Source organism: Palaemon carinicauda, chromosome 38, assembly GCF_036898095.1.
Source record: "Palaemon carinicauda isolate YSFRI2023 chromosome 38, ASM3689809v2, whole genome shotgun sequence".
NCBI lineage: Eukaryota > Metazoa > Arthropoda > Malacostraca > Decapoda > Palaemonidae > Palaemon > Palaemon carinicauda.
In genome coordinates this window covers 30742777-30760290 of record NC_090762.1, presented here as the reverse complement: position 1 = coordinate 30760290, position 17514 = coordinate 30742777, and the positions used below count along the sequence as shown (strand labels likewise).

Here is a 17514-nt window from a genome sequence, read left to right as displayed (position 1 = left end):
GGCTAAGAAGCCTTTCGCATCCTGGTTGATTTGGCGGGTGGTCAAAGTCATTTCTTGAGAGCGCCCAGATTAGGGGTTTGATGAGGTCCTGTTGTATGGGTTGCAGCCATTGATACTTCAGCTCCTAGGGGTCTGTCAGCATCCTAAGAGGATCGCGAGGCTCCGTAAGGAAGACGTACTTATAAGGCAGAGTAATCGTCTAAGTCGACTTCCTTACCAGGTACAGTACCTATTTATTTTGTTTTTGTTATTTTCATAACTTCTAAAATGAAATAAAAACTCTTAGCTCATAAGATGTAAACATATTTAACTGGTCTCTACCCACCACCCTGGGTGTGAATCAGCTATATATATTCACCGGCTAAGTTAAATATTTAAAAATTATATTTTAATTATAAAATAAATTTTTGAATATACTTACCCGGTGAATATATAAATTAAACGACCCTCCCTTCCTCCCCAATAGAGACGCAGTGGGATGAGAAGAAATTGAGTCTTTGTTTACATTGAGTATGGTATCTGGCCGACAGTTGGCGCTGATGGGCACACCCGCAACCTGTATAGCGATCGCTGGCGAGTTTTTTTACAGTTTTTTGTCTGTCCAGCAACAGAGTTGCAGCTATATATATTCACCGGGTAAGTATATTCAAATATTTATTTTATAATTAAAATATCATATTATTATTATTAGCCTATTATGACTAGTAAGCTACAACCTTGAGGCTCTTTGTGTCAATGGGTGTAAGAGGAGATGATGATGAAGCTATCACCCTAGTTGGAAAAGCAGGATGCTAAAAGCCCAAGGGCCTCATAAGGAAAATATAGCCCGGTGAGGATAGGAAATAAAGAAATAGATTAAATCTACAATCTTTGATTATGCAAAAAAGCTAATATTTTTTGTAAATACAGTATAAAATAATTTATCCTGATCTTTACTTTAGATTCTGATTATCTGATAAACTGTATCATAAGAGGCTATTTATTCATGCCTCTACTACATTTAACACTCTATTCCCATATAAGCCAGTTGCCTATGTGTTGGAATGTAAAGAATTTTGTAGGTGAATTAAAGTATTGTATTAAAGTTTGAATTCCCAAAATGTCACTGACTCAATGTGCGCCTGTAATTTAATCAAGCAAGTTCATTGATAAATTTCTCAGAAGAAAATTTTAGTCTAGTGAAAGAATAGTCCCTATGATATGCAGATTGTATGTAAGTATACAGTCTTTAGGATCATGATATCATCGCTGAAATGTAATTAATTTCAGTGTATAACCTTTGGAAAAATTAAAATTTAAAAATACATCATTACCTAACTAGAAAATATAATTTTCTTGGAAACAGTATCCCTTATTTAACCTACAGTGTTATATGAGCATTAGAAAGGCAGAGGGTACCAGTAAGGTTCATTGACGTTGGGATTTTTTGTCCCATGTTACAAGCTCTAGTGTGAAGGTAGTGAAAGAAGTATCCGAATGTACCCTTTGCTTTTTCTATTTGAGTAATGGGGGAAACTGTACATGAATGGAGAGAAGAGGATTAAAAGTTAACATACGTAAAACAAGTTTATAGCGATTACTACAATACTGTATACTGTTGGTGAAGAGCATATCGTCGAAGTATATTTCTATATCCTTGGGATACTGAATTTGGATGCAGATCATGAAATGAAGGAAGGAAATACCTGTAGGAAGAGACAAGGTGAAGTGGAAAGATTGGTACTCTTTTATGTTAGGGTCCAAATAGATACCCCATGAGTAGACAACAAAGACTTGTGGTGAGTGCATAATCATTGAACTATTCTAGGCTATGGAAAATCAACAAGAGAAGTGACAGGTGTCTGAGGTCCAATGACTGGAAAATATACATACTGTACTGAAATCTTAAAGATTAAGATGGTTTAGACATGTGATGAGGTGGGATAAGGAGCAGTTAGTCAGAAAAAATAGTAAATACACAGTAAAACTAACAGGAAGACTGAGAATATCAATAAAAAATGGTACAGTATAAGTGAAGATGTAGACCTGAATAAGACGAGACATAATTAAGAATGTCTAACCCTATAAAGGGAAGAGCTAACATGAAAACATCTCTGATAATGGTAAAGGATTTACAGTTCTAACTAGCATATGACAGTTACTGTACTGTTACTTCAAAATACAGTACCCTCATATACTGTACAGTATATCTAATTTTTCATCCTTTATATCAGATCTTTTCTTGATTAAATCTCTTACTTTTCAAGCAGACTCTTCATTGTGAAAAGGGGCTCCTCCAAGAACTACATCTGTGCTATTGTTTTTTATCTTTTCATTTAGATAGATATACTTTCATCTTTATCTTCTATTTAGATCTATCTTTTTCATCTCTTTATCATCAATAAATGTATACTTTGACCTCTCAGCCATTTAGATAAAGTGCTTACTAGCCTTCTTTGATTCCCATCTTCAAGGAACTGGTAATGTTAAGTGAGTACCTAAACTTGCATTTTACTTATTTCATATTGTTTCACTAATCAGTGGATTTACCATATCCTGTACCTGTTTTGCTAATTTAATCTGAAGATTTCCAATCATTTTTGGTCCCGATGTCTACTTTTTTTCTTTTATAATTTTACAAACAGATTTCAAATAATTTTTGTTACTCATTTCTTTCTATCTTGTTATTCCATTTCATTCCACTTTAATAATATTCAGTCTATATCACTATTGGTACTATGTATAGTTTTTTTCAGTATTTCATGTACTGTACTGTACTTATCTGTCTACATACATGCTTGAAATATAGAATTTTCATTTCAAAAGGATAAATCAGTGCTTTAGAGATACCTGTAAATGGCATTTGTCAAAGATGATTATGAATCAATGCTCTATACACCACCCTTCTCAGTTATCAGTATAAGTGTTTTCCATTCAAAATGTCTTATATATCAGATCAGCATTAAAAAAAACTATTTTTTGTAGCTTTTCACTAATTTTGGTCAATTTCTTTTGCTTGAACTGTTATTGGCTTCATATCAAGAGGGAATTATTTTAAAAATGCTCAAGATATATTTTATCAGCTAATGTTCTTCCTTGACCTTATTGCTTTCATGTTTTAAAGTAGTTGTGCTCTAAAAGATATTAGTACCATTACTTAACATGCAGTCATACTATTTCAGGTAAAGATGAAAAGAAGAGAAAGTTTGCCAGCTTCAGTTTCATGAACTGCTTGGCTTCGATTGTAACAGCAGCAAGCTACTTCTTCATATGCTTAACCTTTCCTGTTACGTTATGGTTCTGTTTCAAGAAAATTGCCCAGTGGGAACGTCTCATTGTGTTCCGTCTCGGGAGACTACGTGGTGCTCTCGGCCCTGGTGTGGTATTTATTATTCCATGGTTGGACAGGCATAATCGTGTGGACATGAGGACAAAGGCATTCTCTGTTCCTCCACAACAGGTAACAGTATTGACATTGTATACTTTACCATTGAAAAGATTTAAGGCATGAAAGATTTATACCACATCAAATGTGTATGCACAGTTTTATCTTTACCAGTTATCTATAAATACAGTTTGTTCTTAGATGAATACAAACCCTTGTCCTTTAAAAGGAGCATGCATTCAGCAAAGGTGGCTATGGCTGCTAAAACCTTACTGAGGTGATGATAGTTATAGCTGGGTGGCAGGGAATCCTTACCCACTTGACCAACCAATTAGCCCTCAGCTGGATCGTACAAACATACTTCCGGTGCCCTCAGTTGGCTGTTTTAATCTTTTGCTTTTTCTTTTAGATAATTATGTTTGCTGCTTTTTCCCTTGCTTGTGTGGTCTGGTGATGATGACTAAATCGGATTCCTAAGGAGGTTGGCAATCCTTAGACATCATGGTGCACTGTTGGAGGATGAATGTCTTGCGACCGCTGATTTTGAAGCAAAAGGGTACCGCCCTTCTTCTTCCTTTGGTGTATTACCATTTCTAGAAAGGCACCAAGGATTCCTGGGAGTTCTTCCCAATAGAAGCGTTGTCGTCAGCCTGAACGCCACTTAGAAGGAGAACTTAAGTTCCTCCACTTTCCCTTCATTTCATCACCCTGCCAGTTGGGATAGAAGTGCTCTGCCTTTTTTTTACCCTTTATGGATGAAGAAGTCCAAAGACCAATCAATAGGAGTTGTATATGCAAGACTCCTACTGTTTTTCCCCCTGTGGGAGAGACAGTGCTGCTTCAAGAGTCCCCTTAACTCCCTTTCCCAATGACAGCGAAGAAGAAATTTCAATGCAGATGACATCTGCTACAGGAGCGCGTTCTCAACTATTTGTGCGCATTACCCTATTGGAGCACACCCTCATTTGTTCATGCTTGCCCATGTGTGCTATCCTTTGCTCTTTACAAAAGCGTGGCCTCACCTGCTTCAACAGGATTATGCCCCCATCTACTCACTCATTCTCTCTGGTGCAAGTACCCATAAGAGCTCTACTTTACACACTCAAAAGCTCTCTCTTGTGTGTGTGTGCGCGCTCCCTTTTTTCGAGAGCACACCTTGTCTTTTAGTAAGGACAGAGACTTAAGAGTTCTACGTTCGCCAGCACGCCATAGACATACAGTACCTGATGACTTCTCTAGATCACCTCGCACAGGATCCCCAAGGATACATTTTGAGAACATAACACACACTAGATCTCTTCGAGCTAGGTTCCTGCAAGCCAGTTCCCCAAGAGCAAGATCCATGCACACACTTTAGATTACCATGTGTACATGAGATCCTACCACTCTCGAGACTGGACAAAGACAAAGGACCTTACCACTTGTCTTTGTGTAGAGTAGAAGCAGGTGACATCTCAGTTACATTTAGAGGAGAACAAAAAAGATGTCCAGGAAGTCTGGCAGATAGGAGTTGTGTACACATGACTTCTACTATCTCCTTCCCCATAGGAGAGAGAGTTTGGTACCAAGTATATGTATTGGTACGTTAGACAGGTGCTCATAGACCTGCTACTTGTACTATTTTCCTATGAAAACCAGCATGCACACTGCCAGCGGGAGTAAAGGGCATTGTCCTTCTTTCCTCTTCCTGGAAAAGATCTCTCACTTTTAGGAGAAATTCATGATGCGGTGGATACTGAAAGTGGCCTCTCTGGGAACAAACACTGGTACACGCTACTTTGGCACCAGTATGTTCTCACCTAATTATTGAGGTGATAGGGTGTATATCATGAATTTTCTCCCACCAAGTTCAAGTATTCAGTGCATGTGCTCACACACCTGCTATCTGTGCTCTGTTTCTTGCAAGAAGAGCACACACATTGCCAGTAGGATAATAGGCTCTGCTCTTTCTTCATCCTGGTCCATCTCTCTGGTTTTCAGCAAAGATGTCCCTTCGGGATCAAACACTAGTATGCGGCATTTTTGCACCTGGGTTTGATCTCATCCTGAATGTATTACACTTTACAGTGCGCTGCTCATCCCCCCGAAGAAGAAAACTTTGGGCTTGCCCGGCTGACGTTTTGGTGTGTGTACATCTCTTCGGATGATACTGGAACTGAAACTAAACACTTTTACCTTTAAGATGTCTGATCAATGTAGCTACTTGTCTCCGATGATCTCTCCCTGCGTATGCGAGGGAGAAGTGGTATGTACCAGGATCGTACCCAGCTCTGAGTGGTAAGTGATCCAGCTGTTGACATGCCTCCTACTACTGTACTGTAGTACTCGGTCTCGTGCAAGACCTGGGTCTGGTAACCTTGATCAGGATAAAAGAGGGCTGCCCCATTTTCTGTCTTTTCTTTCCAACAGTTGCCATGAGATTACAAGATTAGGGGTGCTCTGAACGCGCTAATGATCATCCAGATACCACCATACATGCGTGCTATCATCGGCCATTACAAAACACGTATACGTGTGACTCGATGCTAATCAGAAACTTGAACACCTGGTGGTTCACTAGTCTCTGAGGGTATGGGAGCTAGGAGCACCTTGGCCATGAGTCAGACCTTCAACCTGTTGTGGTTTTCTATGTAGAGCTTTGCCTCAATTCTGTTCTTGGTCTGGTACAAGAATACACTAGAAGGATTTTCCAGAGTTGCTGAGCCATTGAACATGAGTCCAGCTACTCCAAAAGAAGAAACCACCCCCTGAAGACTGATCATTCAAATCTTACGAAACTTTGTCCATCCTTGCCTCACATATATGTATTGGTGTGCTACTGTCTTAAGCACACATTTGAGTATGAGTTGTTTTCAAATGTATTTGAATGGTTTACTGAACACATTTTAGTAGTTTTTAAGTTTTATTGTGAATAACAACTGAGTTAAACATCTCCATCACTGGAGGAAGCTGTGTTGGTCCACATGACCAATTCTGGTGAAGTTTTGATATGAACTGAACAAATTACTGATATCCCAAATATCGTACACTTGCTTTAATTTGGCTCAGTGACGGAATCGGAAGACACCTGCATCCGGTGACGTCACAAACTTTCACACGAAGAGATAATGTGTTGACACTAAGAAAGAATGACAACTTAGCATCTTACATCCTGTATACAATTTGAGTTGACCATAGCAAATCTCACGGCCAGCTCTTCCAACCAACATGACATATTACGTCATTTGTTTTAAACATGTAATATTACTATTCTAAATATTACATAAGCTCGGCCAGCTATCTCAATTTTTTTACAAAAATTTAACAACAAGCCGAAACATGGTTATTAGGTGTGACTGGACATACGTATCATTCATTGTCCAAAACTAGCTATATCCAACTGAGGACGAATGTCCAAATAGGCACATCAAAACTAATAACAATAATGCATACAAAAAAGATATTACCAAAGCAAAAAGAAAAATGCATGATAAAACCAAGATCATATATATGGTACATTGCTAGCAAATGATTACATGGTACCAAAAAACAAAACAAATTCTGACTTACAAATGATTCGGTAACTTGATAAAGAATAATTGTTACCTTTGTCAGAAACAAGATACTCAATTTTTAGTGCACAAATACGAATTCCTGGTACGTACACGTACCACGGTTTCGTACATATATATATATATATATATATATATATATATTTATATATAGGGCTGATACATTTTATTAGATGCCCATAGATTCTGTTATATATCTTATATTTTTTTTTTTTTTTTTTCTCTTTTCTTTTTTAACATTCCGGCTTATATATTTTTATTAGATGCCGAGAGAAAAAAATGATTTAAATCCTTTTTTATTTTATTTATTTTTTTAAATGTTATTTTAAATGTATTTTTAACAATGCAAATGTAGAGAATTTCTTTAATTACATATTACTAGCGTACTAATCAGCTTTTCATACAAACATCATCCTGACAAATTACTCCCTTAGCGAATGAGGTGGCCACTCATACAGCTTTGAACTGGATCAAGTAAGGGGTATTGTCAGGGCTATTCAACTCGTTCCTTTGTAGCTGCTTGCTGTGCCGTAACCTACGCCAAACAAGGATGTTCACGGCGATAAAAATTAACGCCGTTCCAAATAAACCTGCTAGTAATATAGGGTGAAGAATCTCTTTGTAAGTCGGCGACAGGTGGTCCTTTTCGGTAAGTTTCATTAAGCGTTTCGCCACACTTCCTTTATAGGGGAGAGGAAGTGCGGGCGTTGTAGAGGTCCACGTGAAGTTCGCGAAGTAAGCACGTTCTCTGATGATTGTCCGTAGGCCAGTCACCATGGAATTCGGGGAAGTCCCGATACAGCCATCTGCTGCGACGAAGATGTGGTTGTAGGATGTGAATCCGTCAGGGCATGATACATTGAAGCCGTCCTTGTCGTATCGTATCCTCGAGCCATTATTTAGTCTGCAATTGAATTCTTTATTGTCAAAGGGATAAAGCTTATCCAGACAATTTTCACTTGTATGGGAGAGAGCACCGTCTAGCACTATACCTAACTCGCATGAATCCATCAAGTTTTTACGGAATTCAAATGAGTCAGCTGTACATATTTTTCTATCCATTGCGTCTGAACAGTGAGTTAATTGATTTAAGTCTTTAATGACCGTATATGTTTCCTTGTCTGGGGAAATCAATACGTGTCCTGTCAAACTGGATATTACTGGATTTGAGTGATTCGTCATGAAAGTCGGAAATGGTGATATCCTGTAAGATTGCCAGGCATCAGAAGAATCAAAGGGAATTGTAATCCTAATCTTGTTATTATCTACGTTTACTGTAATTAGGCTGTAATAAAATTCTAACCTATGTTCGTCTAACAAAGGAACATAGCCTAGTTTATCCCTAGTGTTCTCCAGAACTAATTTTAAGTAACATATAGGCAACAAATGGGGCGACAATACACCTTTAGTTGCTAACGTGATAGCTTCTACATAATCCTTGGATTTCTCAATGAAATGTGCAATTCTGTTATGTATGTGATCTATCTTTGAATCATAATACGTTAATGTTGCTAACAAATCCTGTACTTCCATAATTTGAACGATATTATCTGAATGTTCATTTAACAAATCCATAATTTTATTGATTGAAGCTAACTGATCCCTTAGTTCTGACATAATCAATTCATCTTTATGAGTCAAGAACTCAATTTTCTTATTTTGATTACTAATTTTAAGACGATTGGAAAGTCCTAAACCTAAACTTGCAACAGACCCAAAGATGCTTAATGCAGCATAAATGAACGGATTCCGTCTTTCTTTTTGTTCGTGTCCTACAGTCCACATCAAAAGGTCATAAGCCAAAGATCCTGTCTCTCCAGTCTTATTTTTCAAGTCATCAGATAGCATCTCTGCAACTTTTAATGTTGATCCAAGCAAACTCTTAGTAGTCAAATGAAAATGTCTCCTATGCAACTCATCCAATGATGCAGAAAACCTTGAAATGGCGGTTCTTAAGCTAGTGACATCATTCTCTTGAAGAAAAATTGCTTGCATATGCACTTCGACAATTACGTTGGTTGATGTAATAAAAATGTCTTCTTGTCTTTCAACTATATTGCCATATTTAAAATATATATTCTTAGTCTTAGAACTCATCCCATACGAAAAAAATGTCTGAGCGAACAATATCACTCCCAACAACAAAAAATTCATCTTGGAAACCTGTAACGAGAAAAAATATATGTAATTACTCCTGTATTAAAAAGAAAACTTTTTAGTTACAAAAATTAAAATTTTTCCTCACTTCTTTTTAATTTCTTATGTGAGACAATGGTACTATTCTCTCATCCGTGGGTTGGGCTACGTTTTGAATTCTAAACCTATTGGCCGTTAATATTTCCAAAATGTTAAATGGGCCTTCAAACTTAGGTGTTAGTTTATAGTTGAGCCCTTTTCTGACATTGATTTGAATATAGATGTTATCACCCACGGTATATGTTTTAGTTGGTTTCGCTATTTTATCATGATTCCTTTTCATTATGATTTGTGATTCTTCTAAATTCTTTCGAAGGATATCATATCGACTTATACTTGCATTTATACATTCTTTTAAAGGATTTGATAGATTAGTTGTAGGCGTTAATACATGGAAAGGTGTTCTAACTGGGGTACCATACAATGCTTCATGCGGTGACATTTTAATTGATATATGATATGAATGATTCAGAGTACTCAGTGCCGCCGGTATTGCAATATCCCAGTTGGGGTCTGATCCCCCTAGTGTTACCCTTAATATATTTAATATCTTCCTATTTGCTCTTTCCACTAGCCCATTCGACTCTGGGTGATATATCATGGTATTAACCTTCTTTATGTTGAGGAATTCACACAATGAGATAAGAAAGTGATTATTAAATTCACCACCCGAGTCTGAGATTATCATGTGTGGAATTCCATGTTTACAAATGTAACACTCGTAAAACTTCCTAGCGCATTCAATCGCAGTTTTAGTTTTAAGCGCTATTAGTTCTGTATATCGAGTTAAAGCATCTATAATCACTAAGAGGTGCTTATTTCCTCTGTCTGACTCGTAAAATCCTGTTAACAAATCTAAATGTATTCTTTCAAAGGGTTGATTGGGAACAGGATAAGCTCCTAAGCTAACAGGTGTTTTCGTATGCCCTTTGTTTTCCTGACATGTGCGACAATTAGCTATGTGTCTTTTTATATCTGTAAGCATTGTATGCCAATAAAACAATGATTTGGCTTTCTGTGACATTAATGAGAACCCAGGGTGTCCATGTAATGGATTTGAATGCAACCAATTCAGGACAGTGGAAACAAGTGAGTTTGGTACTACTACCTGGTCGTTAGTTACATGTGGTGTATTGCGGGTTTTCCTTGTCACAGTCCTACACAGAATATTATCTTTGATTACATAATTCTGCTGCTTATACTTTATATATTCTTTTTCTTTATGATTGCCTTTCAAAGCATTTATAATTGTTTCTATTTTCTGATCTTTTCTTTGCTCAGTCTGCAACAATTCAGCACTCCAGCCTAAATCTTCTTGTTCAGATATTGTTTTTACAATAGGCATGGATGTTGATATATCTATTAATTCAGCTAAAGACTCCGTACAAGATGACACGGGGTTGCGTGATAATGCATCCGCAATGATATTTGCTTTCCCAGGTAAATACCCGATTCTTGCGCCAAAATCTTGAATGATTAAATGCCACCGAGTTCGTTTAGGGCTGTGATTGAAGCCTTTAAAGAACTCTGTTAGTGGTTTATGGTCAGTAAGAACCTTAACGGGATAACCGTAAATTATGAACTTAAAATGCACTAGCGAATTAACAATAGCTAGTCCTTCCTTGTCTATTACTGCATACTTACTTTCGGAAGTTCTCAATTTTCGAGAATAGAAAGCTATCGGGAAAAACTGTTTATCATATTGCTGAAGCAATACCCCTCCTACTCCTAAGTCTGAGGCGTCTGTTGCAATGAAGAATTCCTTACCGAAGTCAGGAAATTTTAAGATAGGCGAACTACACAGTTCATCTTTCAAAGTATTAAACGCCTGTTGATGTTGCTCAGACCATATGAAATCTACGCCCTTCTTCGTAAGATCAGTTAAAGGAGCGGCTATTATTGAATAGTTGCGTATAAAACGCCTGTAATATCCACTACAACCCAGAAATTGCTGTATTCCCTTGACATTAGTAGGTATGGGAAAATTACGTATAGCCGACACCTTATCATGGACTACTTTAAGACCTTGGCTTGACACCATGAAACCCAAATATATCAATTCTGTTTTGAAAAATTCACACTTACTAATCTTTACCCTTAAGTTATGTTGTCTTAATCTCTGTAGTACTAGTTCTAACTTACGTAGATGTTCCTCTAAGGTGTTGGAAAAGATTACAAGATCATCCATATAGGCATGCAATATATCCCCTAACAAGTCTCCAAACACTATGTTAATCATTCTTGTAAATGTTATAGGAGCACAACGTAAACCAAAAGGCATCCGTAAAAATTCTTAATGTCCCCTGGCTGTGCTGAAGGCTGTGTATGGGATACTATCTTCTTCTAATGATATCTGGTGAAAGCCTTTAAGTAAGTCCAAACTGGTAAAATATTTATTCTGACCTAACAAAGACAAAATATCGTCAGTACATGGCACTGGGAATCGATCAGGGATCGTTTCCTCGTTTAGACGACGAAAGTCGACGCAGATACGCCATGTTCGATCTTTTTTCGGTACAACTATTAAAGGAAAATTATAAGGGCTATTTGATTTTCTAATGACTCCTTCCTCTAACATTTTACCTACTTCATCATTTATTTCATTCTGGAATTTCATAGGGAGTCTGTACGAGGGTACATATATAATTTTCTGTTTGTCTTTTAACCTTATTTGATGCTCGATCACATCTGTTTTTCCTAAGGATCCATCCGTAGTGGAAAAGACATCTGTATATTTATTTAAAAGTTCAAAAATTTTCTGCTGAATTTCTTCGTCTTGAATGTCCTTACTGATTTTATTTTTAATAGATCGTAAAAGGGATTCATCCGCAACTGATTGAGAGTGATTGATTTCAGCAACGGTAAGAATACGATGTTTATAAACTTCTACATCCAAGATATGTTGATTTTTGTGAATTACTAAAGTGTTATTTAAATGATTACAGACTTCGATATTACATTGCTGATGTGAGCCTACTGTATAAATAGCTTGTGTGACAGACAATCCGTTGGTTTTCAAAGTATCGGAAAGGATTAATATTTCAGATCCCGGTAGTGTTTTCTTTATTTGCACTATTAAATTCGAAGGTATGTTTGGTTCGATATATTGCGTGCAAGATGATATTACGGGTGAACGAGAATTCTGCTGGGTCGCGTACATTATTTCTTTATTAGTGAGACAAGTTATTGGTTCTTCAACGTACGTTACGGTTACATTTGTCGTCTCCTTTTTATCCAAAACTGACTTTAAAGTATTAGAAGACTTATAGAATTTCCCTTTGATATACACGCCGTGCTTTGCAGGAGCTAAGATAATGTTTTGATTTCCCATAGATGGGTATCCTATAATTACAGCTGGATACATATTAATGTTTTTCACTACAACAAATGTATCGGCAAACGTGCGATTACCGACTCTGAACTGAATATGAGTTATGCCTATGACGTTTAATTCATTATTTCCTATACCTGAAAGTCTGATTCCTGATTTTTCAATCGGAAAGTTCGAAAACAACAAATGATGCGTCTTCAAATCCATAATATTACGTGGACTACCAGAGTCAAAAAATAACGTAAAGGATTTGTGTTCTAAATTTACAGCATATAAGGTTGGCCGTAACTCATTTTGGCTTATTATTGTATGAATTCGTTGCAAATCTACGGGAACATGCACTGTTTTACTTAATTCGGCCGTGTGTTTCATAGGAAAATCTATTGTCTCACAATTATCTGATAAAACATTAAATTGATTATTCAATACTATTGATGTTGACATAAATGACCTTGACCCAACATCACTCTCTTCCCCTCTAGAGTTAACTATGTGGTATTTGCTTTGCTCTGCACATTCTGAAAATTAGGCTGACTTTGCGAGGTCTGGTTTGACGGCCCAGGCTCAGCGATATTTGAAGAAGTGTTTGTTTGTTTCGGACTCTGAACTGCATTGACATTTTGTTGTTTCTTCTTATTGTTAAAATGAGGATTTTTCTTTTTATTTCCATATGGAACTGACTGTGGAATTGACTGTGTATTTCTAGGATATTGTTGTGTCTTACGCGCGTAACATTGACTATAAGAATGTGATCCTGTGTTGTGAACTGAACAAAATTTCGTTCTACAGTCTGCGCTTATGTGACCTTGACGTTTGCAGTTGTAACACGTCACTCCCGCTACTGGATTGTTAATTACGTTCACTGTTTGTGGTTTTGTTTCATTCTTAGCAAAAACTTGAGTTAACACGGGATCGAGATCTGGACACTTGGACATGTGTTTCTTTATCTGTTTATAGACATCCAATTCCGTACTTGCAGGCATTAACTTCTTATCAAAGCACCGCACTAAAGCTTCAGGCAACATAAGTGTCATGCAAGTTAAATACATTAATCGTAAAAAATCTTTCACGGAGATATTATCGTTAGTAACCCAAGTGGAATTACCTAAAATGTCCTGATATTCGTTAAGCCAATTCTTAGAAAAATCTATAAAACTTTTAGCTTCTTGTAATTGTACAAAAGGATCTACGATTTGTTTGGCATTTAAATGGGCATCAACGGATGAAATCCATGACTCCACATTTTGTGGCAAGAACCCGTTGACACGGCCTTGAAAAGGAAGGATTGCTGACCTGGCATTTACAAGCGTCACAATTGGAGGAGGATTAGCCTGGCCTACACCACTAGGTCCAGGGGTAGGGCTGACAGGAGGAGCCATGACTGCTGTATTCTTTTTTTTTCTATCTCTTTGACCCCTTTCAATCCTATCAAAATATCTATATGAGTACAGACGCCCACTGCGTAAACGCATATGTATAATAAAATTCCCCCAACAATGTTACTAATCCCAATACATTTCCCCCCAAGAGTTTATGAAAGAAAAAGGAATTAGCACAAAGAAAGAAAAATTCTAAATGAGAATTCGGAGTTTCTTATAACAAAGTTTAGGAATTCACTCACCCCAGTAATAATTGACTAACGACTTGTGATAACTACACTTCACTGCACAAACTGAAATGAATACAAAATCTCTGTACTTAGCTTATATATGAAGTCGAGTCGTCTCTCTCTCTCTCTCTCTTGATGTTTTGTTAGCGATGTCTCGTTCTAGTTTCTTGTAGAATGTAGGTCTTCCTGGATATGTTTTGCAATAGTTGAATGCCAGTCCTTGGGTTTCCTAGGATGTTGATTGAAGATTCTATTTGTATACTAACATATGTTGGTGTTAGCATTTTCGTTGGACTTAGTCAAAATTGTAGATTCTTGTAGATAGTTTTATTTTGAAGTCTTGAAGATCATTCTCTGGTTTCACAGCTTTTATGTTGAAGTCTTGAAGATATACTGTATCTCTGGTTTTACAGCTATTTATTTTGAAGTCTTGAAGATATTTCTCTAATTCTTAGAGTTTAACCGCTGTCTTTGAGTTTAATCGCTGCCACCATTTATTGGTGTGCTACTGTCTTAAGCACACATTTGAGTATGAGTTGTTTTCAAATGTATTTGAATGGTTTACTGAACACATTTTAGTAGTTTTTAAGTTTTATTGTGAATAACAACTGAGTTAAACATCTCCATCACTGGAGGAAGCTGTGTTGGTCCACATGACCAATTCTGGTGAAGTTTTGATATGAACTGAACAAATTACTGATATCCCAAATATCGTACACTTGCTTTAATTTGGCTCAGTGACGGAATCGGAAGACACCTGCATCCGGTGACGTCACAAACTTTCACACGAAGAGATAATGTGTTGACACTAAGAAAGAATGACAACTTAGCATCTTACATCCTGTATACAATTTGAGTTGACCATAGCAAATCTCACGGCCAGCTCTTCCAACCAACATGACATATTACGTCATTTGTTTTAAACATGTAATATTACTATTCTAAATATTACATATGTGATAGGGGCAGTGCTGTACCACCCAACACGTAAAGGTGAGTCGGCATGAGGTACAGGACGCACACGCTCCTACAACTAATACAAGTTGGCATATCGTCGGTCAGGATGTAGGCCATCATCTTCGACTTCTACCTCTATCTTCTTCAAAGAGCTTCAGAGAGATGTCTTCAACCAGAAGGACAAAATTACTTTAACCTTCTTTCTCCTGTGAAAGGAGGAGCCCAATCAGTCTGAGTCTCATGAGTTACAAGACATTGACTGATTCCTCTACATGGTGTTGTGGGAGGAGCAGTGCTGTAACAAAACACAACCCTTCCCAAGGAATGTGTTTCAGTACAAAATACAGGAGCTCATGCTCCTGCTACCAGTACTAGGTTGCATGCGAGATCAAACACAGCACTGCTGGTCTGGACATTGACAGCCACCCTTACCCCTCTCCTGTGTCAGGACACTTCCATGATGCCAATGTAGTGGTTAGCAGACTTCAATTGGGTATAGTGCGTAGATTTACTATTGGGTTACTGATCCTGATCCCGCTAACTCACAAATAAATACACTAAATGGCCTTGTTGGAAAAATTTAAATTTGTTTTTTGGTTCTGGGAAAGGGGACCCAACAAGCAAATGAACCTCAGGTGAAATTTTTCTCTTTATGGCATTGAATCACAAAGTGGTAATTCACTAACTTTTAAACACTCAAAGTTACTTCAATGATTTCTTGTGGTCCATTGAACTTCATTAAGGCTCTTATGTGCCATTTAAAGGGTACTTTCACAAGGCAATATAGTTTGTAACCCTGTCACATAACACATATACACAAAAATTTCCTTCCTGATGTCATGACACAACTCAGGTAGGATTACAGTCAATTGTGTGCATACTCTGATACAAGCCACAGTATCAAAGCACTTAAACCATGCCAGTAAGTAGTACAGTATTCGGGTTAGTGGTTACTGGTTCTGGTTCTTCTCTGATCATGTTCAAAACACGAAATACGATTGCAGTCTCCTAATCTACAAGTATGGATTGGTTCACATTAGTTCCCAACTGAGTGTAAGTTATTGAACAAACTTAAAAAAAAAATGGCCATGAGATAATCCAGAGGTTGATGAGATACACAATTATTACATAACTTGAATCAAACTGTAAAAATAGACAAGGGAAAAAAATATCAAAATTTATTATTCTCATACTAGCTTAAAAATTGACATTTCATTCCCTCACTAGCTCATCTGCTAATCTAGAAATTGTCTCATAACGGGCAACCATGCCCTACACTTTAAGCTAAAGAATTCACTTTACATGTGATTTCAGCTTGACAATGAAATGGAAATTTAGCCATTATTCCATTACTAAAGTACATAGTGTGTTGAGTATGTTGATAAATTAAAAAGGAAAAGAATATGTACTATACCTAGAAAATTTAATATGAATTTATCATCCTTGCTCTCATAAAATTTTACAGTTAACAAAGTCCAAGACAGGAAAAAAAAGACAATTGATACTCATTTCCATATTCATTGGATATTATGGCTTAAATCTCAACACTTAAGATATATTTACAGTGAATTATAATTTCAACCATAACCTCAACTGTTTCCTCAATTTTTTGTCTATCCCAACATGGGAATTAAAACAAAGACAAATAGCTAATCAGTTGGGTTTATAGATCTTCCTCTGAGTTTCAAGACTCTCTCTTAGGATACATGTTGGAATTCAGCAATTTTCTGGCAAGCAATACTAATTTCTTTCAGTATTGGAGATAAGCTAAGATGGCGACTCTTCAGATACAGACAGGGTGCTTTTAATCTGTCGACGACCTCGTAAAGCAGCTGATATGTGCGGGTTATTAATGCTGTGTGAGGCAGGCAGACGCGAGAAAATCGTTGGATTCAGAAGAGGATAATACAAGCCCTGAGAAATCAGGAGGCGATTCAGGAGAAGACTCTTCGTGAAAATGCCCAAACAGAGTTGTCAAGTCAGTATCAGGTAAATCCAACTGTGCCACTTCAATCTCGAGTTCTGACCTGTGTATCAGGCTTCCTTCAAAATATCGGTAAGGATTAAAGCTCCAAAGAAACTCAGCAGGGGTAGAAAATTTTCCAACCATGTTTTCTTTCTGGTTTGAAGTACGACGAGGTCCCCCTCGATAATTCGAGGCACGTCATAAACTGCACCTCTGGACCTACTCCAGGGGGACTAAATCCACAAGAGACTGAGCCTTTGGGCAACGTTGGTTGTCAAAGTTGGGTGGAAAAAAAAATTCAGAAAAGCCATAATCAAGATGATTGGACATTGCAGAGTCAGAAACAAGGCTTTCCACACAAGCAGATATAAATAGAAGTCTGCAGTATAGATATACATACAATATATCTATAAATCTGTGATTTACTTTAGTAATAATAGGTTAACTGCAATATGGCAAGGGATTACTGTATATTTGCTTATTATGCAAATTGACTATTAAAAAATCTTTGATATATTCTAGCCAAATTTTCTTTCTTGC

General features: G+C 37.1%; 1 protein-coding gene across 4 annotated transcripts in view; it reads left to right on the top strand.

Annotated features, from left to right (window-relative positions):
- LOC137630519 (stomatin-like protein 1) overlaps nt 1-17514 on the top strand; it is a 122533-nt gene that overhangs the window by 17030 nt on the left and 87989 nt on the right. For all 4 annotated transcript variants that reach the window (XM_068362032.1, XM_068362033.1, XM_068362031.1 and 1 more), the window contains exon 3: nt 3162-3439. In XM_068362032.1, coding sequence (XP_068218133.1) covers nt 3162-3439 — 278 coding nt within the window. The remainder of the gene's footprint in view (nt 1-3161; nt 3440-17514) is intronic.